Source organism: Petromyzon marinus, chromosome 12 (genome assembly GCF_048934315.1).
Source record: "Petromyzon marinus isolate PM22_M1 ecotype Great Lakes invasive population chromosome 12, UKy_Petmar_22M1.pri1.0, whole genome shotgun sequence".
NCBI lineage: Eukaryota > Metazoa > Chordata > Hyperoartia > Petromyzontiformes > Petromyzontidae > Petromyzon > Petromyzon marinus.
Window position 1 is genome coordinate 16,046,432 of NC_133678.1, and position 27,379 is coordinate 16,073,810.

General features: G+C 45.7%; 1 protein-coding gene across 2 annotated transcripts; it reads left to right on the top strand.

Annotated features, from left to right (window-relative positions):
• Positions 1–2,022: 2,022 nt before the first annotated feature.
• On the top strand, positions 2,023–20,884 carry LRPAP1 (LDL receptor related protein associated protein 1). 2 transcript variants are annotated; one of them, XM_032952588.2, is made up of 8 exons: positions 2,023–2,537; positions 7,647–7,779; positions 12,153–12,280; positions 12,600–12,714; positions 16,191–16,316; positions 18,084–18,166; positions 18,811–19,050; positions 20,603–20,884. In XM_032952588.2, exons 1-8 carry the CDS (start codon positions 2,397–2,399, stop codon positions 20,672–20,674), a joined length of 1,038 nt encoding a protein of 345 aa, XP_032808479.1. In that variant the 5' UTR covers positions 2,023–2,396; the 3' UTR covers positions 20,675–20,884. The 2 variants fall into 2 exon arrangements, with proteins under 2 accessions (XP_032808479.1, XP_032808480.1); XM_032952589.2 differs by lacking the exon at positions 16,191–16,316.
• The last annotated feature ends 6,495 nt before the right edge of the window (positions 20,885–27,379 follow it).

Below are 27,379 nucleotides of genomic sequence, written 5' to 3' on the forward strand. Positions count from 1 at the left end.
TCATCGCGGTCCACGCAGGAGGGGAGTCAGCCGTTCGAGACGTCCGCGTGACGAACTTCAGCACAGCCAGGCTCAACCCTCTACGGATCGCTTTTCTACAGCTGCCAGCGCAGCAGAGTGGAAGTACGCGTAAGAGAGAGAGGTAAGTTTGGGCTATTTGATCGAGGATAGAAAGCAGAGCGATAGGCAGAGGAAATACAGTCTAGGATCCCAAGGAGAATAGGCTGACATCCACGGACCCACACAATTACGCATAGCTTAACGGGTCGCTCGCGGTAAATAAAATAACTGGTAGGGGAATAAATTGTGTCGTGTGGTCCTTTGGAGAGTGAAGAGGAGGGTGGAGAGTGTTTTGTGTTCGCGCGCACACGCGGCTGTTTGCGGCGAATAAGGGAGTAGAGCGTGCTTGGTGTCCGTACCTGTACGATCGTTTACAGTATTGTTCAGCGCGCGCGTGCCTACACGACTATTTTCGGTGGTGCCCAGCGCTTGCGTACCTGCGCAATCGCCTACAGTAGCGCTTAACGCTCGCGCGCCTGTGTGACGGGGTGGCGGTCGCGCACTCGCGCGATTGTCTAATAGCGAGGTAGCGAATTAAGCGCCTGGCGTGCGCGAATACGCAGCTGTGTAAACGGCCCGTTAAATCGGAGCAAAGTAATCGCAGCATGTTTGTTTTTGCTTAAGCGCGTGGAGCGTGGGTGGGAAGGAATCCCACGGCGGCGCGCCACACCTGTTTATTCCCGTGCAGGACGGGGTTTTACTTTTCGAGCGCGCTCACCACGGCACGCCGCCGTTGAACAGTGTAGCGCATCGCAAGCGCAAAGCGTACGAGCCGCTAATTAAGCTATGCAAACGCGGTCGACATCCCAGGCAGAGGTACAGGGGGGCGAGACATTAGGGGTCGGTAGTCTGGACCTGACAGAGCAGCCGGGGGGTAGCGGTATGAATGGAACGGGGGAGTCGGTGGGCAACGGCCCCGACAATTCAGTGATGGTAATACTATTGCATGTTCACCACCTCACTCCTTGTTAAAAAAAATGTTGCTTTGAAGGTCTGGCTCTCAGAATAACTCTCCCAAATAATCAACAGATATTGGTAGTGTGCTGCTATAGACCGCCTAGTGGTAAGGATGTTGAAGCTGCGTCTGCACTGAGAGCTTCTTGGGGGCCTCCCTAAAGGTGAAATAGTTTTAATGGGTGATCTGAATTGGAATTGGCGAAACCCACCGGCCGTGGATACCAGTATGTCGTCCATACTGTTAATGTGAAGTTGAGGGTGATGTTTTTTGACGAACGTGTTGAGTTATTTCAGGGCTGCTTCAGGTTGAAGACGTCTCGACTACCGATTAGCACGTTTGGCTACGTGCGGTGCGAAATAAATTCAAAAACAGCCGCCATTCGCCAACGGCGCCTGTGCCAGGCCAGGTGCACATGAGGTGTCGAAATCTCGCTGACAGGAAGGTCTCGGGACCGACCCAGCAGGTGCCATGGGTTGGCTGAGGTGCACCAGCTGTACCCTCTACTGTGTCAAACAAAGACAAAGATCCCTGGTATAGCCTTAACAGACTGTTGGGGCAAGTGCTGTTAGCGAGTAGCACCTATGAAGCCCGGCACGGCACACGAGGGGGTTGGGTGGCCAGCACCACGCCCGGCCGCCTTTGTATCCCCAGTGGCGACGTTTACACACCGTTCCACACGTGTTAATTCACACAGACCACACACCCGTCCGGCCCAGTCATTCTCGCCATGATGTCCGCACATTCCCCTTGACGTCTGCACGCTTCCCATGACGTCATTTGTGCGTGGGTGGGGGTGAGCGATGACGTCCACACCCCCCTACCCACTGACCCGCGCGCCCACAGAGCAAGGATCGCCATGGGCGATGACGTCTTTAACCGCATCAGATGCGGCGGCCATATTGTTTAGTTCACAGATCGCATGGGGAGCGGGTGGCTTCTTGTTTAGTTCAAGCCCGCATCCAGCGTTGCGCGACGCGATTCGGCGATTCACCCTGGGGGGGGGTCCTCTACACCATCAACTACACTGTACCGCTCTTGGTGTGCATGCGCAGCGTGTTCGCCAATTTGGTGGCGTAAACAAACGCGTTCGTACATTGTACGTATGTTGAACTTCTTTCGTACCGTACGTAGCCAACGGCGCTCATCGGTAGGTGCGGGCGGGGGTGGGGGGAGACAACTAAACACACAATTGCGGCAAAATCGACTTCACTGTGCAAAACGACTCCATTCGTCCAATGCAATCGGCGAATCTTGGAGTCGTGACGTTTCACGCAAACACGGCGGTGTGTGGAGAGAGAAGGGTTGTGTTGAACACTCGTGCTGCTGCTTCGGCTAGCGGCGGTGGTTAGTTGTGGAAGGGGAGGCAGTCACGCGAGGGATGAGAGCGAGAGACGCGGAGGCGATGCGGTTCGTGGCGATGGCGTTGGTGATGGTGGCGTGCGCGAGTTGCGGGGCCGACGTGAGTCCTGGGGAGTTCCGAGTGGCGAAGATCGAGCAGGCGTGGAACAAAGCGCAACGCGTGAGGAGCTTGCACTCGACTCCCACCACCATCACTCCTCGCCAGCGTCACTATTCACTCCCCTCCATCACTCCTCGCCAGCGTCACTGTTCACTCCCCTCCATCACTCCCCACCATCACGCCTCACTCCCCATCACTCCTCACTCCCCACCATCACTCCTCACTCCCCACCATCACTCCTCACTCCCCACCATCACTTCACTCCCCACCATCACTTCACTCCCCACCATCACGCCTCACTCCCCACCATCACGCCTCACTCCCCACCATCACGCCTCACTCCCCACCATCACTTCCCACCATCACGCCTCACTCCCCACCATCACTCCCCACCATCTCCCAATATCACTCCTCACTCCCCACCATCACTCCTTTTTTTACGATCAGAAGAAACAAGAAGATGCTCGGTGTAGTCGGCACTTTGCTCCGTTCATCATTTCGTTTTTTTTAATGCTTTGCTTTATGTAACCCCCCCCCCCCCCTTTTAAATGAAAGACCCAATTTTTTTTCTTTTTTCTTTCCCCTTCCCTCTCTCTCTACCCCCCTCTCTGCCTCTCCTCTCTCTCTACCCCCTGTCCGCCCCCCCCCTCTCTGCCCCCTCTCTTCCTGCTCCATTTGGCTCTCTCTCGCTCTCTCTTTTTTCTTTATAACTACGACAAGTGCTGCATCTGCACGCATCACTCCTCACTCCCCACCATCACATCACTCCCCACCATCACATCACTCCCCACCATCACATCACTCCCCACCATCACATCACTCCCCACCATCACTCCTCACTCCCCACCATCACTTCACTCCCCACCATCCCCCACCATCACTCCTCACTCCCCACCATCACTCCTCACTCCCCACCATCACTCCTCACTCCCCACCATCACTCCTCACTCCCCACCATCACTCCCCACCATCACTCCTCACTCACCACCATCACTCCTCACTCACCACCATCACTCCTCACTCACCACCATCACTCCTCACTCCCCACCATCACTCCTCACTCACCACCATCACTCCTCACTCCCCACCATCACTCCTCACTCCCCACCATCACTTCACTCCCCACCATCACTCCCCACTATCACTCCTCACTCCCCACTCCCCACCATCACTTCACTCCCCACCATCACTCCCCACGATCACTCTTCACTCCTCACTCCCCACCATCACTTCACTTCCCACCATCACTCCCCACGATCACTCTTCACTCCTCACTCCCCACCATCACTTCACTCCCCACCATCTTCACTATCACTCCCCACTCCCCCACCATCACTTCACTCCCCACCATCTTCACTATCACTCCTCACTCCCCACCATCACTTCACTCCCCACCATCACTTCACTCCCCACCATCACTCTTCACTATTCACTCCCCACTATCACTGCTTACCATCACTCCTCACCACCGTGATTTCCTCACTCCCCACCATCGCAAACACTCCCCCCATCCTCACTCCTCCCCACCACTCACCCACCCACCATAACGCCTCACCACCATAATTCCTTACTCCCTACTCAACCCCAACTTTCACTCACCAACAACACTCCTCACCAACATCGCTCCTCACCAACATCACACCCCACAGGGCAGTAAGCACCATCAACTAACTACTGACCACCATCCCACCTCACGCAGGCACCCTCCTTCATCAGGGAGACCATCATCCAGCAGTGGATTGGCAAAGATCTGTCTCTACAGTACACATTACCAGTGTGGTCTAAATGTCTTGTGACCGCCCAATTAATTTAGCCCGAATTGTTGTTTCCTTTGCGTATTGATTTATGTTTTCAAACCCATTGGTATACACCAATACAACGTTTTAACATCGGGGTCACATGACATCTGGATCACCCTGGCGTGCTGTCTTTCTACTCGCTTCGATTAACACTTTATGGGGAAGTCAACAGTGCTTGTCACATGCAGAGAATTGCCCAGCCATAGGAATGTGGAATGTCAAGCACTGGTTTCAGGGCTTTAAACGGGATATGTGTACCCTCAGTGTTTATTTGAGCGGGACATCACTAGGGACATTACTATGACGAAGGATTTGCGGGGTCAAACGTTCCGCTTTGTGTCGCATTAATCAGAGCCCTATCTGGCCTCGCGCTTGTGTTACGGCGCTTCTGATGTCTTTGTATGAGGTCTGAAATGGTTTTGTGTTGAACCAGGACCCATGTCGAAGAGAAAACGTACTTGCCAATAAACATCTGGCAAATAACCAAGCGCGCATGACTGCTGATGAGATACTTGAATGTCAAAACAGGTCCCGTGTTTGCCTGTGTTGGTTCGACGCTGCTGAAACTGCACTCTCCGAGGGCCGTGTGGCTGATGGCACGTGTAGCTGATGGCACGTGTAGAAAATAGTTTAATATTTATTGTCTAACCCCTGGATCTGGGAATGAGGCGAATTGTCTGCTCATTTAAGATGTTTTGATTTAAAGCTTTCGTGACTGCAGGGATTCATATTCTTGGTTCTTTCGGTAAAGTCACGTAGAAGGGAAACAATAAAATAACGATAAAAAACCGCCGCTTTTTTCAAATTTTCTTGCTGTGGTTTTCACACCTGATGATTGCTTGTGTTGCAGTCGAAACGTCGTGATAAATTTATTGTTTTATATTTTTCATCTACATCTAAGATGTTTTAGTTAGACTGGAGGAATCCGATGAAGTATGAAGCTCTTTTTCAATGATGTTCAATTCGAGTGACGACTTTTCGCGGAGTGTCCTGGATTGTGATGTTTAGTCAATACAACTGAGGTTGCGTCTGGTTAATTATACAATTTACCCATTTATTGTGATTGCAGATTAACTCTGCTTGTAAAAAAGTAACACCTTAAACATCTAACATTCATTCCTATCATTCTCCATTACCACATGCAATGGTTCACGTATTACCTTATAACTCGTGACCTATGACTAAGGTTAAAAACCAACGGAACTTCACCCTCATTCTACATGTTAGCTTTACATACATTTTTATAGCCCCACTTCAGTATCGGAAATTATAGCCCAACTTACATATGCGAAATGTATTTACGTAATATTGATTTATGTTGGTGTGGTGTATCGACTTTGTTTTTGTTATAGAGTATCTGGGACAACGGTGGTTGTCCTATGGATAGACTCGCCTCCACCATAGGATTGTGGAATTTTCATCACTTGAACGGCTAAGGGATATAATCAGTAGATGAGCAGCGCCTCAATGCTTATTTTCGTAGGACATACCCTCTGACTTTTCAAATGAGGTGGATTGGTGGTGCGGTGGTTCGCGGGTAAATAAATTAGCACCGTATCTTAATTATTAATTATAGTTATATATTAATTACATCAAAACCCTTGAGTGGCAACATTCAACTGGACCAGTGCTGGATACAACTTTTTGTTCTTGCATGTGATGACAGCAAAGATGTTCAGGAGCTAGATGCTTCATGAAAGAGCATTTTGTGGTTTTGCTATTTACTCTCTATTTACGGAGGAGCTTGGTATTTTCTCCAGGATATGGTCCATAGTTTGAACGGCATTGCCACAGTCACACCAATGTGGCTTGTCTTTAATGTATCCCTGTGTCTCTGTATCTCTTTGGATCTAATGGGTGTACTCTGTTGACCATAAGTTGGGTTGCATAGCCACAATCGCACCACTGTGTCTTGTTTTTAATGTTTCTCTGTGTCTCTGGATTTCTTTGAGTCTATATGTATCTCTATGGATCTATATGGGTTTACTGTATGGTCCAAAGGTTGGGTTGCATGACTTATTTTATTTTATATAAAAAAATCTAATACATGTGCGCAGCCTCTGGGCCACCTAGAGCTGCATCACACGCACAAAAGGTGGCGCTCGAGACGTAGCTACGTGCACCGCTGCACCCTATTTATTATTTAACTTTTTACTTTTTAAAGCCACCGCTATGTCCGAAGATGCTTTTTTTCAGGAGGGTCTTGCATTGGGTTATTTGACCAATACCAATTATATCCTGCACCTCCGATGAGCGCGGTTGGCTGCGTACAGTGCGAAAGACGTTCAACATATAATGAGTACATCCTATGTTTGTATCTTTGGGAAGAAACCAGAGAACCCAGCGGAAACCCATGCAGATCAGGGGCAGATAATACAGCAAGGCGCCCGAAAAAGTGTTGGCACTGTGCGTGCCACCCTGCACCATAGCCCTGCCTCTTGCAGTCTTTGCCTCCGTGTTTGTGTTAATAGTTTTTTTTAGGCAAGTACAGTTTCAAAAACACAACACGTGAACAAAAAGTACTCCTCAGCCTTGTATGTTATGAAAAAAAATCATCAGCAATTCCTGAAGAACTGAATTGTGGTCCTCTTGTCATATGTATACATCCATTTAAGCAAATGTGACGGAATGCCAGGCAGCAGCGAGACAGATAACTGTAGACTGGTTTTATCCTCATTGGGACTCATCAGCAAAGTATAGTCACTAATGCTGGCTGCTGTAAAGTTTGCAAGAGATGACCAAAGACAAAATGACCACAATGCATTTCTTCAATCTATCCAGCACCTGCATATGAACTGACCTCATCACTCCATCTGCTCTGCTAGAAAACTCTTGGATGCTTTACATTCCTAGCCTGCCACTCGGTTATTATTTATGATCATCGTTTATTACACTGTCTTGCAATTTTTGTTTACTGGCATTGTGTGCCCCAGAAAACTAAGCACATGTTTGTGAGTGGAGTAATAGTGTTGTGGTTAGTGTGGCGGCCTTGATAGGTACTCGCTAACAGCACTTGCCCCAAAAGTTTATGGAGGCGATACAGGGGATATTTGTCTTTGTTTATTTTTGGAGCAGTAGTGTAGTGGTTAGTGCACTGTGCCATAAACCTGGCAAGACGAGTTCAATTCCTGCTCACGGCCAACACCAGTGACAATTACCTGAACTGTCTTGGGGCTCCTCTAGGTTGACTCAGCCTCAAATGAGTACCTGGTGAAATGTTTAAGCATCGCTACTGGAGAGACAAAGGCGGTCGGGCAAAGTTCCGGCCACCCACCCCCTCGTGTACCGTTGTGGCCTTCATAGGTTCTCACTAACAGCACTTTCCCCAACAGTCTGTTAAGACTATGGATTTTTGTCTTTGGGGCAACAGATACAGCTATCGGCGGTGCAGCTGTCGGATCTGCACGGAGAGCTGCGTCTGCTGGAGCGGCAGGAGCTCTCGGTGAAGCGGGACGGCCACGTGGAGGAGCAGCAGAGAGAGCAGCTCAACCGCAACCTTTTGGGTACGAGAGTCACAGAGCCGCAAGGCCACTCGCTCTGCTTGGTCAAGCCTAGAAAGCAGTTTGCGCCCAATTGACCAACAAAATCAATACGCAGACAAACGCCTCCTTCCCATATTTGCATCTGTTCCATTTTCTCCATCGTATGTGATCCATATTTTATCGCAAGTCATCGGCACTGATTGAAAACTTTATTCTTTAGGCACAAGTTTTTCATTGCTGATGTGAACAATTCACCTCCTTCACATAACTGTCTCCATATATTTCGTCAGCCACACAGCCTTCTGGGAGGGCATTTTTTTTCTAGCATTGGTGCAATATAAGCAAATTCTGGATCAGCTTTGACATTCATTTATTCATTAGCAGTCAGGTTTGCGTGAACCAATACTGGTAAACTGACAAATCTTGTAGACAAGGGCCCTCTTTGAAAGATTGGGTCCTCGTTTGATGCAAAATAATATAATACGGAAAACAAATTATAGTGTTATAGAGAATACAAGTATCAAAATAAATAAGTAGACATTACGCCTCCTTCATATACGTCTCTCCACATAAAATATATTTGTCTGAACTATGTATAAAAAAACATATCTTTTTGGCAGTTCTCTTGTCGATTACAGTTGGCTCTTGATTAGACATGGGTGGATTATCCGGGTTTGTGGATTAACTGGGCTCAAAAATAATGAATATCTTTACACAAGCGCTCCCTGGTTTTGTACGCTGCTCAATCTTTGAGGTTCAGTCACTGCCCATGGGACATTAAACACATCGGCAAGTAAACGGATTACTTTAAGAAGCAATAAAAGTGTAGAAGAGTAGTGTGATGACGTCATGTCCTGAGCGCTGTAAGGTGTGATGACGTCATGTCATGAGCGCTGTAAGGAGACTCCTTCGAGAACAGGGGCAGGTCCGAGTGAAGGGGAGGAGCCGCCCAAGGGGTACTTAAGGAGGACTCCGTGACGAAGGCGTGGTCGTTGTGGGAGCCCGGAGTGTGGATCGGCAAGAAGGAGGTCTCTCCCGCTCGTGACCGGACGGTATTGGCTGAACCCCCGTTCGGGGTCGACGAGTGGGAGAGCCGAAGAGATAGCCGAGAGTAGGGCTCGAAGAAGTCTGTGAGAATCGGCTAAGAGTGAGTGGGGTTTTTCTCCCCTCGGCCGTGCGGTGTTGAATGAACCCCCGTCCCGGCCCGAGTAAGAGAGCCCAAGGGATAGTCGAGGTTAGGACGAGTAGAGCTTGGGGGTCCACGGGAAGGACCGAGTATAGAGAACACCTACCCCTGGTGTGAGCTGAGTGTTTAAACCGTGTTAATAAACGGCGAAAGCCCTTACAAGAAGTTCTGTCTCCGCGTGGTTCTACATTATCTGAATCTTATTTGGGTCATCTTAACTCCCCCCTATTGCCACGAAGAAAAATCGCTGAGTGTTGCTTGTGATGTTTTTTGTGATGGCTTTGCTCAATGTTACCTGCGTGATAAGTCGATCTTTGCAGATCGGTCACCTGCCGTATGTTCACTGCACTGACTGTTGTTGCTCACCACTCGGTGATTTCTCGAACTTTTTTAATTCAGTTTGTGCATGTTAACAACTATTTATTTTTCATCATAAAAGGTTTTTGGTTTAGATTGTTCTTACAACAGGAAAAAAAATCAATGTTATCAAAGGCTGTTGTATCAACATAGGCTAAACTTATTTGGCATCGATTTCTGCAGACCCTAGAGGGCACAGTTTTGACTTGCCCTCATTTTGCTTAGTTTGTGAACTCGATTAATGAATACAAATGCGACCATTGCAGTAGAATCGATTTAGCACTTTTGGAGTTGATCAGTTTCGTGAAATCATGTTGTGAATAGTTTTACACAGTCACAGCTGCAGGGTGTCGAGACTTCCCGCCCTTTCTGGGCCCACGCACCACTCACTAACTGTCAACCCTCAGCACTTTTGACGCACGTGCATTTGACATTCATCCTCGTCTGTTACCTGTTGGTACTATAATCGCCCTATAATATGTTTAATGTTTCTGTAACTTAATTCTGTAATTGTACTTTGATTAATGTACAAATGATCTGTCCTAGCCGATTTGTGTTGCAGGGGATTGAATATTTTTCTTTCGTTTAACATGTATTTATGGTTGTGCAATATTTCTGATTGCTCTCTTGTGATAGTTGTTTTTGTTCTGATTTATATTTCTTCATTGTTGTTATTTACTTTGTTGCTATTCTAATGTTGCTGATCCAGGTCACGTTTGCAAATCAGACTCATCCCTTCCTCTTTTGTTCCACCTGGTTAAACAAAAGAAGCTTGAACACGCAGTCTCACCGCCCGCCACCAAGCACACCCAAAATATTTTTTTCCAAATAAAAAACCCCACCATAAAAACGCTCTGTAACATGAATTAAAATTTCAAGGGAAAAATATGTCAAGAAAATATTCAACCTCCCTTTTGGTTTATTAATCCAAATCATTACACAATGTGCAGGGAGATTTGTTCTTGGCCCCATTCTCTTGGCAGCGTATGTGTCTCATGCGTCTCCAGTAGCCAGGCTCAAGAGTGTCAGTGTAAACGTACATCAGTACGCTGATGATACCCAGCTCCACATCCCCTTTGAAAACTTCTGATACGGACATAATAACATTGCTGTCAGAATGTGCCCACAACACTGGCTGATGCTAAACTACCTGCAACTCAACCCCTCAAAGTCTGAGGCCATCATCCTTGCAACTCATCAGAATTTAGGACGTCTAAACATAACCAGTTTCATATGCTTGGTTCTTTTGGTAAAGTCACGTAGAAGGAAAACAAAATAATAAAAATATAAAACGAAAGAACCAAGAATATGAATCCCTGCAGTCACGAACGCTTTCAATCAAAATATAACCAGTTTCCATCGTTCTGGTGGGTAGTTGCATAACACCACATAGCAATCTCAAGTTGTTGGGTATTACACTTAACAAAGATCTCACCTTTGAATCACATATCAGTGAGTTAATCCGGATTTACACTTAACACACCCGAGCACGATGTCACATCAGAAATTGCAAAGATAAGGGTGTCACAAATACTTTAGTGTATAGTCTTGGTGCCACATGCCTTTACTTTTGTAACTCGCCTCAGCAAACGTCTCCAGTGTCTCCAAAACACCCTCCTGGCCAGAGTCGTTTGCCCGGCCCCATCTCTTTTGAGCTCCTCAAACCTTTTGAAGGAGCTCCACTGGTGACCAGTGCATAAGAGAGCTGAGTTCAAGGTCGCAGCAAAGACAGCCGGTCAACCAACTTACCTACCTAAGTGATACCAATCGCCCATGTGCACCTTCACGACACCTACGCTCATCTGATATGGACCTACTGTGTACAAAATGCACTTTACTTATGACAACGGAAATGGAGGTTTCCATCGGGAACAGTCTGCCCACTGAAGTCCACTCAGCCGTGACAATTGGTTCTTTTAAGACCGGAATGAATACATTAATTTTCTTTTTTGTTTGGTTTAACTTAGTTAAACATTTCTCAACTTCTTGCAGCAAAACCTGTGGTGTTTTGGGAATAAAATGGTAGTTCTGCAGAGCACAGGGAGAAAACTACTGGGATAGATGGTCGGCTTCCACATCCAGCGTCTGTCATGCACTGTGGGTACAACTACCTGTGGGGAGTGGTAGTGTAGTGCTTAGTGCACTGCGCTATGAACCCAGTGACCCAAGTTTGATTCCCACTCACGGCCAACAAGAGTGACGGTTATTTGAATTGCTTTTGGGCCTTCCCGAGGTCGACTCAACCTGGTGCGGTGTGTAAACATCGCCACTGTGGAGACAAAGGCAGCCAGGGCGTGGTGCTGGCCACCCACCCGCTCATGTGCTGTTGTTCCGGCCTTCATAGGTGCTCGCTAACAGCACTTGCCCCAACAGCCTGTTGAGGCTACATGGGGGATTTTTGTCTTTGTTAAGCCACCACTGCCTTCTGATTAACTGGAATATTTTTTTAAACAGCTGCGGTTGTTTATACAGAATTTCAATATTTACATATTGTTTACAGGTGACTAAAAACAGCTAATTTTTTAGCTTTGATTTCATTTTGGTGCCACTTGCTAATGATCTGGTTTTTATTTTTCGCCGTTTGTTGCCTTTTAGCAATCTCTTACTTTTCTACATTATGGTAAATATTGTGAAGGCTTATCTTTCTTGATGAATTATTTGATACTTTTGGGTTAGATTGTGTGCATATAATGCCAACTTTCAGCTATACCCCCTGCCACCTGACAAAGCCAGTCAAAAATCAAGTTGCCACGTGGGCATATGTATTTTTTCTCTTGTAGTGTTAATGGATTGACTGGCTTTTAATCAATTCAAATGGGTGGCATGTCTACACTCATGGTGTGTAACGTAGCTGTGTTGGCACGCTACGGCCTGGATGGAGGAAAGAAGGAGAACTTCGGGCTCAACTCCAATCGGCTGATGGAGTTTGGAGACAGCAAGCCGTTCAGAGACCCAAAACTCAATAAGATGTGGGAGAAGGTGAGTGCATTGGTGGACGGCGAGTGAGATTGGTTTTGCCCTCGGAATGTGGAGTTTTCCACCATTAGTTCAATTCGTTCAATCCAAACTGACTTCGTTGCTGCATCTCCTCAATGGATGTCCTCGTCCGTTTTGGGTATGTTAATCACATCACGCCACCTATTTGGTTTGCGAAAACCAACGTGTTAAATCTTTTAATTCTGTCGATGAATGCTGTCAGTGAACTCTTGAATGGGATAAAAATTGGTGAAAATTCATCCGCGTAATCCTACACACCTGTTACATTTAGGGCATCACGTTTGTATGTGGCACCCACTAGGCGCGTGGCTCTGGGAGGTTTGAAAATGCCGGCGACTTGGAGCGCTTAGAGCGAGATTTCCATCTCCACGACGAGCGAATACAAGAGTACGAGGCGATGGTCATCCAATCGACAGGTACGTACACACCCACGTACAGAGCATGACACACATACTCGACATTGTCGCCATGGTCAATCCACTGCTGGATGAAGGCCTCCAAAAATCGCCACCTCTCGCGATCCTGCGATGTAATAATCCATCCAGCACCTGCACACGAGCTGATTCCATCGCTCCATTTCCTCAGTAGATCCGCCATTGGATGTGTCAATTCCTTGTTTGCGTTATTATTTTTGATAGGCGTCCATTGTCTCTTGTTAGCATGTCCTGCCGAGGCCCACTCGCCTCTATTAATAATGTATTTGTTGACCTGCAATAGCCTGTCTGCTCCATGTGAACGCGAGCTGAAAAGTTTGTGCAGTATTTTTAAGGCGGTTATTTGTGTGCTGCTGAGCGAGGCAGGACTGCTAAATCCGGCAAATCGTCTGTAGCTGTGCTTGTTTGAGATGCATCTGTTACAGGGTGGATCTACTGCACACATGGTGATGTGGTAATGCCTGTAAATGATCGATATTTAATAAATAACCTAATATCTGTTCCTCCACAGCATGGTCTGTACACGGCCTTCTGGGAGTGAATAGCTTGAACGGGATTGGTGCAATACAATCTCTTGACTGGTTTTGACTTTCAGTGTTTCATGAATAATCAGGCTAAACCAATAATAGTTCTAACTGTCAGAGAGATATATATATCCTGTGTAGGCAAGGACCCTTTCCAAATGTATGCAATTCATCAGCATTGGTTTGCTCTGAGAAGGTAATGTGGCTGATAGGATGTGTAAAAAATATTAATATTTTTGTGTGGAGGATGAGATATGGGAAGGATACGTATCGTCTGTTGATTCATGGTTTAATTCAAGTGATAATTTAAGGCACCACCAACACATCAAACGGTGTTAAGGTTTCCGCCACACCCCATGTTCAGTACATCCACACGAAACTAAACTTTTTTTATTCTACCAGGTAAGGCCCACTGAGCTAGATCTATATGGAAAACGAATTTCTTTACAAATGCTTTTTATTTTTTGATTTAAAGCTTTCGTGACTGCAGTAATTCATATTCTTAGTTCTTTCGGTAAAGTCACGTTGAAGGGAAACAATAAAATAATAAAATATTATGATTTTATTGTAAAATATTATTTTATTGTTTCCCTTTAACGTGACTTTACCGAAAGAACTAAGAATATGAAATGCTTTTTATGTTTAGTTGTTCTTCCTCTACACCTCCAATTAGCACGGTTGGCTATGTTCGTTCCAAAAGAAGTTCAACATACATAGTTCTTTTTCAGAAGTGACCTGGCCACAAATGATAACTCAATGAAGTGGCTTATCCCGGGGAAATTTCTAGCAGTAGCCAAATACTCTAAATGCATTATTCTAAATGTGAAGGGAAAATCCAGAGGACCCGGAGAAAAATCCACGTGACTATGGGGAGAACAAACAAACTCCAAATGTACACATCAGGGTCGGGATCGAACCCATGATTCCTGTATACCAGGCGAGGTAGTTAACATCTCGCCACTGTGGCACCCTGTAGCGAATACTTCTCAAAATAAACGCAGCTACAAACAACTCTCAAAATATCTGAAGACTGTTTCAGGAGTGTCCTGAAAACCTTTCCTAGTCCGGCAATGTTGCTACGTCTAATCCCAGTTGAGTATGTTCAGGTAATTATTGAGCATTGGGATGTTTGGCCAATACCCGTTACATGGTTTATTTTAGCTGTATATAAAAAACGCAGAATATGAAGGAAACTGACGCAGAACAGGGGGAGAAAATAGAAACTCCACTCACTCTCTCCCACTTTGTAGAATGTATGTATGTATGTTGAACTTCTTTGGCACCGCGTATGTAGCCTTCAGTGCTAATTGGGGGTGTTGGGGAAGGACAACAAACTAAACACAAAAAGGAGTTGTAAAAAAATACTTTTCAATCTAGATTTCAAATTACAAAGCTCAATTGGCTTCCTAATATTGGAAGGAAGCGCGTTCCAGACGGCCGCAGAAGCACATGAAAGCGCATTATGCAGTGACCATCTTTGTTCGATGGTTAGCCAAAAGCCGCTGTGAGGGTGACCAGAGTTTGCGTGATGGTTCATGCTCCTGACAAGATCATCAAGGTATTGTCGTTTATTTGTGGCAAACACTTTGTGTGTAATGAGTGCTACTTTATAATGTTTCGTTTGGAAACTGCAAGCCAATGCAGCTTAGCGAGCACTGGACAGACAAATGGGGAGAACATACAAACTTCACTCACACTCACTCATGCACCCTCCTTCCACTCTCTGTAGAATGGCATGCACACTCACTCTCACTATGTTAATGGAGAGAACAAACTCCACTCACATTCACTCTCGCTTTATAGAATGAGGAGAACAATTAAACTCCACTCACACTCACTCAGTTATGCACACTCACTTTCACTCACTCTCTCACTGTAGAATGGGGAGAACAAACAAACTCCACAGTCACTCCTACACACTCTCTCTCTGTCACTGTAGAATGGGCAGAACAAACAAACTCCACAGTCACTCATACACAATCACTCTCTCACTGTAGAATGGGGAGAACAAACAACCTCCATAGTCACTCATACACACTCACTCTCTCACTGTAGAATGGGGAGAACAAACAACCTCCATAGTCACTCATACACACTCACTCTCACTGTAGAATGGGGAGAACAAACAAACTCCACAGTCACTCCTACACACTCACTCTCTCACTGTAGAATGGGGAGAACAAACAAACTCCACTCACACTAATGCACACTCACGCTCACTAACTATCACAATCTGTAGAGTGGAGAGAACAAACGAACTCCACTCTCACTCATGCACACTAACTATCTTTTGCTCTGTAGAATGGGGTAAACATACAAACTCCATGCAGAAATGTTCCCCGAACCCAGGCCCTTCTTGCTGTAAGGCACTGGGTGTTACGAATGAACCACCCTGTCACCCTAATGAGGCTCCTATCCTGGTCTATTGAGTTATTATGTGGTTAAAAAAATAAACTTGAAACTTGAAAATATTCTGAGTTGACACAGGAAAGTAATTCATGAACTCCCAAGTAAACACATTCCCGACGCTGTTCTCAGTCAACACAAATTGCCATGTTGTTGTTGCCTCAGGTTATATATATATAAAAAAGAATTGTACACCAATGGCCATGTGCATGATTATCATAACATAAATAAAGTTATTTCCTGCACAAATGAGCATTGATAAAGTGCTCATTTCCGTTTACAGCCCTGAGCCAGTGGTGAAAATTCCACATTCCTTTGACAGTGGCAAGTGTATCAAGAGGATGACCACTGTTGACTTTTTGCACAATATGGTACTCACTTTATTGATCCTGCAGAGATGCTTGACCGAGTCGACCGTCAACCGGGATGTGACCTGGCAACCTTCCGATTGGGAGCTGCTCGCTATATCGCTGAGCCAGCTCGTCTGGTCTTCATAATAAAAGGCACCCATTCGTGTAATTCTTTCAGGACGCAACATGAACACAGTTGATGGAGCCGGAATCCCAGATAAGCAGCTGAAGGAAGAGAGAAGTAAACTGCATAACTCCTTGCAGCGTCTGCGAGAGTTGATGAGCATGGGATACGTGAACAACGGTAATGCACAGTGCTGGATAGAGGCGCATCTTAGGCGAGGCTGTCTCATGAGTTACAAGATTACTAAGCTGACACATCTCTTCCATATCTGTCCTTCTACATGAAACATACAAAGTATCTTTTACACACGCTGCCAGCCACACTACCTTTTGGAAGTACATAATTTCAGTAGCATTGGTTCAATGCAAATTCTGGACCAGTTTAGACATTTAATGTCTCATCAGCAGAATCAGGCTTCCTTGAACCAATGCTGGTGAACTGCCGGATGTGACAGGCAAGGACCCTCTCAAATATGGGTTCTAGGTCGACTCAACTAATATCACACAACACAATATAATCACGAGCATCATGGAGCATCGAAGATTGTGCTTCATTAATGCCTTCATTAAACAGAATTTTCAGGTTTGTTAACAACAGAGGTAATCTATTAATGTACAGAGATACATTCCAATTGTAGGTAAGAGATCGCTTGCGTTGTGATCGAAACGTCGTGCAGTCACGAAAGCTTTAATACTTTATTATCACACTTCTACGGGGAAGTTACCGTTGCAATTATGTGTAAGATGTGCCCTTTTTGAGCTGCCGTTTTGTATTTACAAGAGGTGGTCCTTTTTTGAGCTGCCGTTTTGTATGTGTAAGATGTGCGTGTTTGAGCTGCCGCTCTCGCTCTGGCCCCTCCCCGCCTCCAACCGTATTTCCTATTTAAGCTTCTGTTCATCCCTCCGACACCCCCCCCTCTCTCTCTGCCTCCCTGTCCGTCTTTCCTCCCTCCTTACCTCGTGGTGGACTTGTATATGTATTTCTACCGACCGTGTACCTCGTATTTTTCATTCTATCTATGCTGGTATGTGCAATCCAAAGATTGAACACGAAATTTAACACTCTTCTGAAATTCGTGGTCCGCCAGGAAGTGTCTAACTGTGTTGTTGGCCTCACTGGATGTGCTTCACGTAATGTTTTTTCAGGTTTGTTGAATTCTTGTCTCTCATATTTTTGTTGTATTTACCTCCGTGATTTGTTCTGACACCTGATGATCGCTTGCGTTGTGATCGAAACGTCGTGATTGTTTTTTGTTTTAATATAATTTTATTGTATTTCTACATACGTGACTTTACCGAAAAAACCAAGGAGTAATTTTATGCAGTCACGAAAACTATAATACTTTATTGTAGGTAAGAGATTTGCAGTAAAAGTGCCATGTGCTTGCCTTGCTCTTGTTCTGTTTGGCCGGGTGGCTAAGTGGTAGAGTGAGGGGCTCACAATCGGGAAGGTCGTGAGTTCACATTCTGGTTGAGAGTTGACTCAGCCCATCATCCTTTCGGGGTCAATGATGCAAGTTCCACTTTGTTGGGAAGTCAAAAATGATTGATCCATAGGTAGTCTCTCCCCCCGTCATAGGAATATGGAATTTCCCCTACTGCCGCAAGGCTGTGAACAGAAGAGCACCACCTCAATGCTCATTTGAGCCGGAAATCACTTAGACTTTTTTATATCAGTCTTAAACATCTGGTGATAGGTCATGTTATAATTTGTCTCGTTTAAAACTATGTCTGAAAGGTAACTTCCCCTTTCAGCACTGCATATCTATGAAGTATAAAAGTGCTGGATAACTCAAAATACATTAAATATTGACAGGGGACACTAATGAACTTTCCTGAGTGTTGATGTTGCAAATTGCACTTTGCAAATCAGGAACAGCTGGCATAGAACTGGATTATGTTGCTCTACCAATATTTCCACATTGTTCTATATCTCGTGTTTGCACAGAGTTCACCGAGCCTGTTGCAATGGAACTGTGGGAAATGGCCCAACAAGCAAACCTCTCTGAGAAAGAGCTGCACGATGTAAAGGTACGTGGCTCAAGTTCATTTTGTTTAGCGAGGAGATAACTCAAGAGACCAGGTCAGCCTCATTTGCAAGAACATGTTTTTGTGTTGACTTTCTTGTCCTTCCCCCGCACCTCCGATAAGAACGGTTGGCTACGTATGGTGCGAAGGAAGTTCAACATACATGCTGACCTGGGTCACCACAATGACAAAAGCAATCGCACAAAGACAAGTACAATTAAGCAAATAAAAATTGGAGCTAAAACAACCACGTGACAGAAGAACTTGCACGCGTCTCTATGCATCTTTGCACTTTTTTCCATTGTCATGTCTTATGTTTTTCCTAAATGACCATGTTTCTGAACCATATGTTGTAGCAGGTGTTATGTGCCGATTAATAACTTATTTCTCTTGGTGTATGGAGTCAAAGTATATGGAGGTGGTCATGAAGGTTTGTTACAGTTTTTAAGGGAGTGTCCTCAATGTTTTTTCGTGGCCCAAAGTAGGCTTTGTTCACATAATTAAGTCAGCAAGCTACGATTTAATTTGTGTTTGAATGTTTACGAATAGTTTAGAATGTTGGCTTGTGTTAAAAGACACCGTGTCTGACATGTTTGCGTACGATCTCGTTCGTGTCCAAGTGTAAGCATAGTCTCTTTAATCCCCAGGAGGAACTCTTGACATTGGAGCGAATCTCAGAAAAACACAGCCATTTCCGCGAACAGCTGCAGGTGTCCCACGAGAAACTTCAGCACGCCAAGGCGACGTATGACGATGTCCCCTTTGGCAAGACGGCACAGGACAGTAAACGGGAAAATGTAAAACTATCGCACGATGTGGATCGTCTTGGTGAAACGCAACGCAGGCATAATGAGTTGACGGACAAGACACGCTCGCTAGCGTACAAGGTGAGAATTTGTTTACATAGGTTACAATTATTTCCACTGAATGTGTTGGCTACAGGGTCATGGATAAATATCATTATATTCTCCACAACGATGTGAATGATAATTTTGTGTTTTGTATTGTATAGTTTTGCTTTGAACTAGGACATATGTATGTATGTTGAACTTGTTTCGCACTGTATGTAGCCAACCGTGTTAATCAGAGGTGCAGGACATACATCTAACTGAGAAGGACCTTGCATATAAAGATTTGCCAGTTCACCAGCAAGCCTGACTGCTGATGAGCCACTGAATGTCGAACACCAGTCCATATTTAGCTTGTGTTGAACCAATGCTGCTTGAATTATGTACTCCCAGATAGCCTGTTGGCTGATGGGATGTGTCAAATATATATTTTTTACATGGAGGGACAAATATGTGAAGGAGGTGAATTCTGTATTTATTTTGTTATTCACAACGATGCGAATGATTGTCGTTCTTTATGGATCGTTTAAAGAGTCTGCAAGGTATGTATTGATTATGCTTCCCATGGTGACATCTGTGTGCGATCCCATGTTTACAAGGCACAAGTTATTCACCCATGGTCTTGCAGCCATTTTCTCTCCCGCGTTACAACTTTATCATTGCCTGCATTGTCTTTCCAGTGGCACTTTGAGTCAAATGAGCTGTAAGGCTTTTGTGTTACAGAAATATAACCTGCTCAAAGGCATTTTTCAAATTAACTTTTTAACTACAAATCATTTTACTTGAAGAGGCATCTTGAGCTTAGTTTTTTAAATATTTATTTTTATGTTATTGCTAACGAATATCTTCAATGGAAGATATTTTTATCTCTGCAAATTTCAAAGAACAGATGAAAACGGTAAACTCGTTTAAAGCATTACATTGTGAAATGCTTTATCCACTCACCCTCTCCCTGCTCTGAAGGGCCAATGACTACGACATTGACTTCGTAGTTTTTGCTGCAATAGTGCAGCGTTAACATCACATCAAATGACCAAGTGGAAGACCTAAGAGCAGACGGTGGGAAACTGGGATGTAACCGTCTTCCTCTGTACAGCAGCTGCGAGATCTAGCGGAGGGGTAGAGAGCTTTGGCGGCGGGGTGTGGTGATGGTGGCCTTGAATGGCGTTGGGCACAATGACGTTTTCAACTTGGACAGCGGTGACGAGATTTTTCAGTCTTGGAAGTGGCTTTAGCAGAGTGGTAGCCAAGGAATGGACCGTGTCCGAGAGGATGTCCGTCGAGTGTATGGAGCGATGAGAGCAGCTTGCGTACCGGTCGGTGCTGGGTGGATTGTTGCATCGCAGGATCGCGAGAGGTGGCGGCCATGGCAGCATTAGGAGACCTTCATCCAGCAGTGGATCGATTGTGGCAGATAATAATTATGTAATTGCTCAATGCTTATGAAAGTGGAATTTTTAATGCATTCAAAGTAATGATCATAACAATGTTCAGGAATGGCCGTAGAGGTTCTGATGAGAACGTACGCAGCACATGCAATGCTGGTCGCTGGTGGTCACGGTGCGTGTTCTGTGGCACTGTGTGGTTACAGGTCAAGAAGTTGCACCAGGATATTTCCACTCGCCTCTCCCGACCGCTTTATCGACAGCACAATGAACTTTGACAAACGCACACATGGTACACATGGGCTTGGTTTAGTCAATGTACGTATGTGATAGTTGTAATAGTGTTGTGATTCAAATTACAGAGCAGTTACTAATGTTTTTTTTTATAATTCAAGTTGCCTATTTCTTAAAATCACTTAATTTTTGCACGTGTCCTCGATGCATAATTTTCTTGATTAAAGTAAACATGTTCACTTTGCAAACACAAAGTTTGGTTGATGTCTTTGTTCAAATCATGACATAAAAAGTACGAGGGTTTTTCAGAGAACATGTTTGCCATCGCCTTGACAGACTTTCTCTGCATGGTCACCTGATGATGACCGTTTGTGTTATGGTCGCAACGTCGTGAGAATTTTTATTGTTTTATATATATTTTATTATTTTATTGTTTCCCTTCAACGTGACTTTACCGAAAGAGCTAAGAATATGAATTACTGCAGTCACGAAAGCTTTCAATCAAAATTGAACTCTACTTACAACCGCCGGGTCCGTAGCGCAGGACGTAAACCGCTACACTACCGCTCCCTACACTCCAACACAAACAGCTATCAAAATTCAGACATTGGCTCCATATCGCATTCGCCGCTTATTGCAGAGATTTGCGGTTCAAATCTGGCAGGCCGCCCTGGTTAATACTGAAGTGCATGTTGCAAGTTACTCTGGCAGCAACATCACGAGGAAGAGATGGTGCAAAAAGAACAGCTCATATGCGGGAGAAAGATGGATAATGGCATCGTAGGGCTAAAGGATGACAATGGCATTCTACCAAGTAAGGGCCCGCTGAGCTATATAGCTCTTTTTCAGAAGTGACCTGGCCGCAAATGATATCTTAACGAAATGGCTTTTCGTTCTGGGGAATTTATAACAGCCAAATATTCTAAAACGCGTGTTTCTAAATGTTGAGTTAACTGGAGCTTCCGGAGAAAAATCTAAGCGACCATGGGGAGAACATGCAAACTGCAATTATACAGGGGTCGGGATTGAACCCACGACCTCCTGTATACCAGGTGAAGTAATATCTCGCCACCACAGTGCCCATGACTGTCAAGGTCACCCTCGGCACAGACGTCTTATGGTTGGTCCTTGGACCGTAATGGCACCACTCTCTTCACAGCCTCCCATTTGGAGCATCTATTACATGCCCAGAGAGATGGAAATCTGAAGTGGCTGGGTCTGGGTTCTTCCGAATGTCCCAGATCGTTCCAGCCAAGCGTTCTCAATGTTCCCGTACGGTATGTGAGCGTCCGGTATGTGAGCGTCCATGGGGGGCGGGGGGTGCACTTTGAGTGTCTCGCGTTGCCGGCCACACGCTTGGGTATCCGCCATTAAAAGGGAAACCTTGTTGCGCGTGAATTTCGCCGTCTCGACGTGCTCCGCATGCTGCTGGCAAACCAGCTTTACCGGCGCCACTCAAGCAGCACCTGTGCACTAGACTCGGCAATGTACGTATCCAAGGTTCAGCTCCCTCGTCCTTCTGGAACATTGTTATAAGTTATATCAGTCACGACCAGCTATATATTTTCACATACATTCACATCACGGTTCACCAGCATCGGTTCAAGCAATCCTGACTGCTGATGAGACATGTCAAAATCGGCCCTATTTTGCTTCTGTTGAATCAACGCCGGTGAAATTACGTACTGTGGTCGATGGGATGTGTAATTTTTTTATGCGGAAGGAACATATATTGTCTGCGTGTTTATTTTTTTGTTACCACTTTCTCCATAATGACAGTAGATGCTTTTACGTCCATTAACTATGGGATAGGCGGAGGGAGTTGAGACGTTCAGGCCAGTTGTTTGAGGTCGCTGCGCGTTCACTGTGCTGCTACTGTGCTGCTACTGCAGCTGCGGCAGCTGGCGGAGAGGAGGACTCGTCGGTAGCGAGGAGGTGCGGTGGTGGCATCGGCTTCTGCGTTAGGGAGTGCACATGCTCCCTGAACCTGCAGAATTGGGTGTTTTGTAAACTGCACCCTCCGATTAGCACGGTCGGCTAAGTACGGCGCGAAAGAGGTTCAGCGTACACACATTGGTGATGTTGAAGTTGGGGATGCTACTGATGTTGACGAGCGTGAAGTTGGTGATGTTGATGAAGTTGACGATGAAGGTGATAATGCTGACGCTGATTATAACGGCAATGTATTTGAAGTTGATGGTGATGTAGATGGTGTTAATGGTGGTTGACAGGGACGCAAGTCAGTGTGGCGTTGATGGAGACGTGAAGTTTTTTGGGAGTTGCGATTGTTACGTTTAGGTATTGATGTTGGCAAGGGTGATGATGAGGCAATGCAGATATGGGGAGGATGTTGATGACAATGTTGATGTCGATGGAATTCGTGATGATGGTCATGACAGTGATGGTGAGCTGGGTAGATGATGATGACGATCGCATTGCCTTTGGCGACGATGCAGTTTAAGTGGGAATGTGTTTTCTTGACACTTTATGGTGGTGCGTTTAAGTGGCAATGTGGCTGCTATGGCTGTAGCTGTTCATTTTATTACGTTTCAGTTCTAGGGAGATTTACTTTTTTGGTGTGGGCTTGGGGTAAATAAACGTCCGGGCTAGCCGTGGGAGCTCCTGCGCAGCGCCTGACCCCTTTCGCCCACTTGAGATTCGTGCCCGGGCGGAGGGAGGCAGGTGCTCGTGTTCAAGTGCAGAAGGTACCCACAGCTCCCCCTGGGCTGGGATGCCGACGTGGAGTGGATGTAGACAGCCCCAGCAGAGGATGGGTTGCAGCTCCTACCACCCAGCTGCTTTTGATAGTCAAATATTGGAGAGAGCTGCGATCTCAGTGACCTCTGTAACGGTGGAATCATTTAAATGACAAACGTATAATTGAAACACGTTCATTGCGTCATAGTATACGTTTCAATTACACTTAGCAGAATACATTACATTCATAGTGATGTACAACGTAAAACGTTCAGTGATTTTCTGCTCAAACGAGCCATGAGGTCGTGCTCATCTGAGATCAGTGGGGGAAATCCCGCGTGGCGAGACTCCGTTTATTTCCTCCACAAAGTGGATTGACGCAGCCCAGCGTTGATGGGCTGCATCAATCCCAAACCAGAATGTGAGCTCGCACGTCCCGATTAGCCGTTTGCTCCGTGGCTCAGCCACCTGGTCCTTTGGTCAATCGACTACTGGATGAAAGCCTTCCCCAGCCATGACGGTCACGATCATACTTCACCACGCCGGTCAGTGCGGGTGGGTGAAGAGGGACGCCCGTGACCGGTTGGGAGATTGAATGCACCACTGATGATGGCCATGGCTGGGGATCGAACTCTGCTTACCTGTTTCATAGTGCAGTGCGCTCACCGCTGTGCCACCACCCCGTCCTATGATAACACTCACCCTTACGGTTGCGTGAGTTTTTATACAGACATCTGTGTTCATTTATGCGAAAGGCAGCAGCAGGCAGCTGATGCAATCCGAGAGGGACGTTGGTGTTTGGCGGAGGCTACGTCACGGAAACACAACAGGATGCAAATTAGCGTCTGGCTCCCAAGATCAGCACCTCCAATAAATCGATACAGTCGCATTCATTTTGGTTTATTGTGGTTTGCGCAAAAGCAGATGAAGACATACAATTAAAATAATGATACGTTACAAGATGTATTAATTCGCTTTAACGTTGCCATAACGTCCGCGTGTAGTATCCACGTTGATATATTTGAGTTATTTCTGTAGTGAGCAACACTTATCTCTTATCAGTTCACAATGACTCGTTTATTATGCGTAGCATGGTGGTCGTGAGACCGTAACCGCAATTCTCGCTTGGCAGATTAGATACGGGTGCCGTGTATGCACATGCTCGTGGCACTGGTCTGTAGGTATGGCAGTGATCTGTGGTTGTGGCAGTGGTCTGTAGGTACGGAAGTGGTCTGTGGGTGTGGCAGTGGTCTGTAGGTACGGCAGTGGTTTGTAGGTACGGCAGTGGTCTGTAGGTACGGCAATGGTCTGTAGGTATGCCAATGTCATTCCTGCGGAAATGCTGAGAGATTCTTGGTTATCTTGCAACTAGCTGGAAGGTATCTATTTTAAACCACAGGTTTATGTCAATCCACTGCTGGATGACGGTCTCCCCACCCTGTGCAAGTCATGGGGTGTATTCGACCATACTTCACCGCGCTGATCATGGCAGGCAGGTTTAGCCTTGACTCGCACACTGTTGTTCGCCATAGCCAGGAATCCAAATCGAGTCACCGGGTTCCTAATGCAGGGTACCAACCACGGGGTATATCTGCCATTCGAGGGCAGCAACGGAGTAATATGGTAACTTGTCCCACTCATTATACCTTAAATTAGTGTGTAGACTTCAGTGGTGTCATTGTGCTTTGTAATGAACTATAACGTCGAGGGCTCCCTTTGGCGGCGGCATGTGCACAAGCGCAGTCTTTCAAGTTACAGTAGTTTGTTTAATCAGATGACAACTCGAGAAACCAGCAGTCTCATTTGCGGGAGTGACCTGAAGTAAAATGCCACGTGCCACATTTTATCCAGAGCGCTGCCGTACGATGGACGACAAATGTATCGGGCTAACGTTTTGGGCAATGGCCCTTTGTCAGAGAGGGAGAGAGCAGAGAGAGATTGACTGACCTGCGTTGGAGATTGCGCTGCACATTGTGGGTCCCGGAGCAATCTGGGTCATTGTAGGACAGCGAAAGAGCGCTGAGTTCATGTACTATGTGTGTGCAAATTTTCCACATTTAGAATGTTTAGATATTGAGAATGCAAAATTTAAAACCGCACAATAAGCAAGTCTGTTGTGTTAATTAAAACATAATTTAAAGGTATTATGGAAAAATTGCACAGTGTGAGGCTCTGAGAAAACTGGGACAGTTCAAAGTGCGAGGCAGTGGCTCAGCTATTGACAAACTTAGACCACACCACGCCATCATGAACATCGTTGTGCAGGATATCAGCAACAAAATAAGGAAGCAGACATACGGATGCTCCCCGTGCGTGTCTTCCGATATTTATTTAAAAAATTACACATCTCAGCCACATGTCCTTCTGAAATACACTGCCAGAAGGCCGTGTGGCTGATGGGATGTGTAACAGTGTATGTGGAGAGACAATATGGGAAGCGCATGCTCTGCTCGTTCGTGCGATTGACAAACGCGATGTGTCCACTGTAGGGGAAAGCCACTGCCTTCTGGTCCAGAAGCTTCCAACCGCGTAATGCACACTCTTCATCTTGTGTTGTGCTTCATATAATTTTGCATCGAACTTTGTCTCATATCTAACATACGGGGGTCCTTGCCAACGCTGTAAAATCTGGCGGTTCACCAGCGTTGGCTCAAGCAAGCCTGACTGCTGAGGAGACACTCAATGTTGACGTCAGTCCAGAATTTGCTTGTTCTGTGTACATAAATGCTGTTAGAATGATGCACTCCCAACAATGCCGTGCTGTTGAAGGGACGTGTGAAACATAAGTGTCGATTTAACGCTTTCGTGACTGCAGGGATTCATATTATTGGTTCTTTCGGTAAAGTCACGTAGAAGGGAAATACAAATAACACAAGCAATCATCATCAGGTGTGAAAACTACAGCAATAACATTTTCAGCTGAAGTGGGAGAGATGCTGTGGTAAGGGGTTATATACGTTAGAGAGGGGGGAGGAGCAAGGGAGGGGGGGAGTAGGGGGAAGGTAGCGTTGTGTGGAATGCTACTGGACGGGGGGGGGGGGGGAAGTGGGCGGGGCTAGAAAGGTGCAGAAAACCAATGCCACTGCAGCAAAGACAACAAAGCAACAGTAGCATACGTTGGAGAAGTGCACTTACCGAAAGAACCAAGAATGTGTGAAACATTTTTTTACGTGGAGCGACTGGTATGTAAAGGAGATATATTGTCTGCTTGATTCTGTTTTAAGGTGTCTGTCTATATATTCATATATCCTCTGCAGTGACAGGCCATGCTCGTATAATTTGTATATGACATTAATGCACAGGTTCCTTTAGATCTCGTGTAAGAGCCTCCTTGTCTCCTTATTTGTATTTTTTGTTTTCTTAAGAAAACACATCTGTCTAACTGGTCAGTCTCAACAAATGTGTGTGTGTTTTATATATGTAACTTACGCATATTTCTAATTTAATAATTACAGTATTGGTTTGTAAAAGGTCGGATAATTGCATCAGTTTCCACTGACGCAAGTGTCTTCAGATTTTACAGAAGTTGGGCTCCTCTCTGACTGACCCCTCACAACTTCCACACTCCTCGTGGCACTGCTGTACTCGGGTTATTATTTTTCTTATAACAATCAAAAACTCTGGCTCTATTCCACTCTGCATAGGCCGAGTGAATTCGCACTAAATAAGCAATTAGACGCTGCTGATCTCCTGCTTACAGCCCTCGAATCAGTAGTGGGAACTCCAGCGTCCTAAGGAAGGGTTGAGTCTATCCATAACTAAACTACTGTTGACTTCCCCACAGCTTGGTATTAATTTTATAGACCCCAGTGGGATGATGGGCCGAGAACTCCCAACCAGAATTCGAACTCGCAATTTTCCGATTGAGAGCCGCCCGATCCACCAGACCGAGTCGTTATCCTCAACGTCGCCAGTTTCCATGAATTGAGACGAGATTCGTGTGAACTGTCGGAATGGAAATATGTATGAACGTCATCGTTTCCCTTCCATTCTATTTTACTTTGGCCAGTTAGGAGCAAATCAGAATAAGCAGAAGTGTCACGAAGGTTGCT

What these genes read in the sequence shown, in the direction of transcription:
- LRPAP1 (XM_032952588.2), top strand. Translation starts at nt 2,397, where the DNA reads ATGAGAGCGAGAGACGCGGAGGCGATGCGGTTCGTGGCGATGGCGTTG. An exon ending in CGTGGAACAAAGCGCAACGC is followed by an intron (nt 2,538 to 7,646) that starts GTGAGGAGCTTG and finishes TTGGGGCAACAG; the next exon opens with ATACAGCTATCGGCGGTGCA. An exon ending in GATGGTCATCCAATCGACAG is followed by an intron (nt 12,715 to 16,190) that starts GTACGTACACAC and finishes TAATTCTTTCAG; the next exon opens with GACGCAACATGAACACAGTT.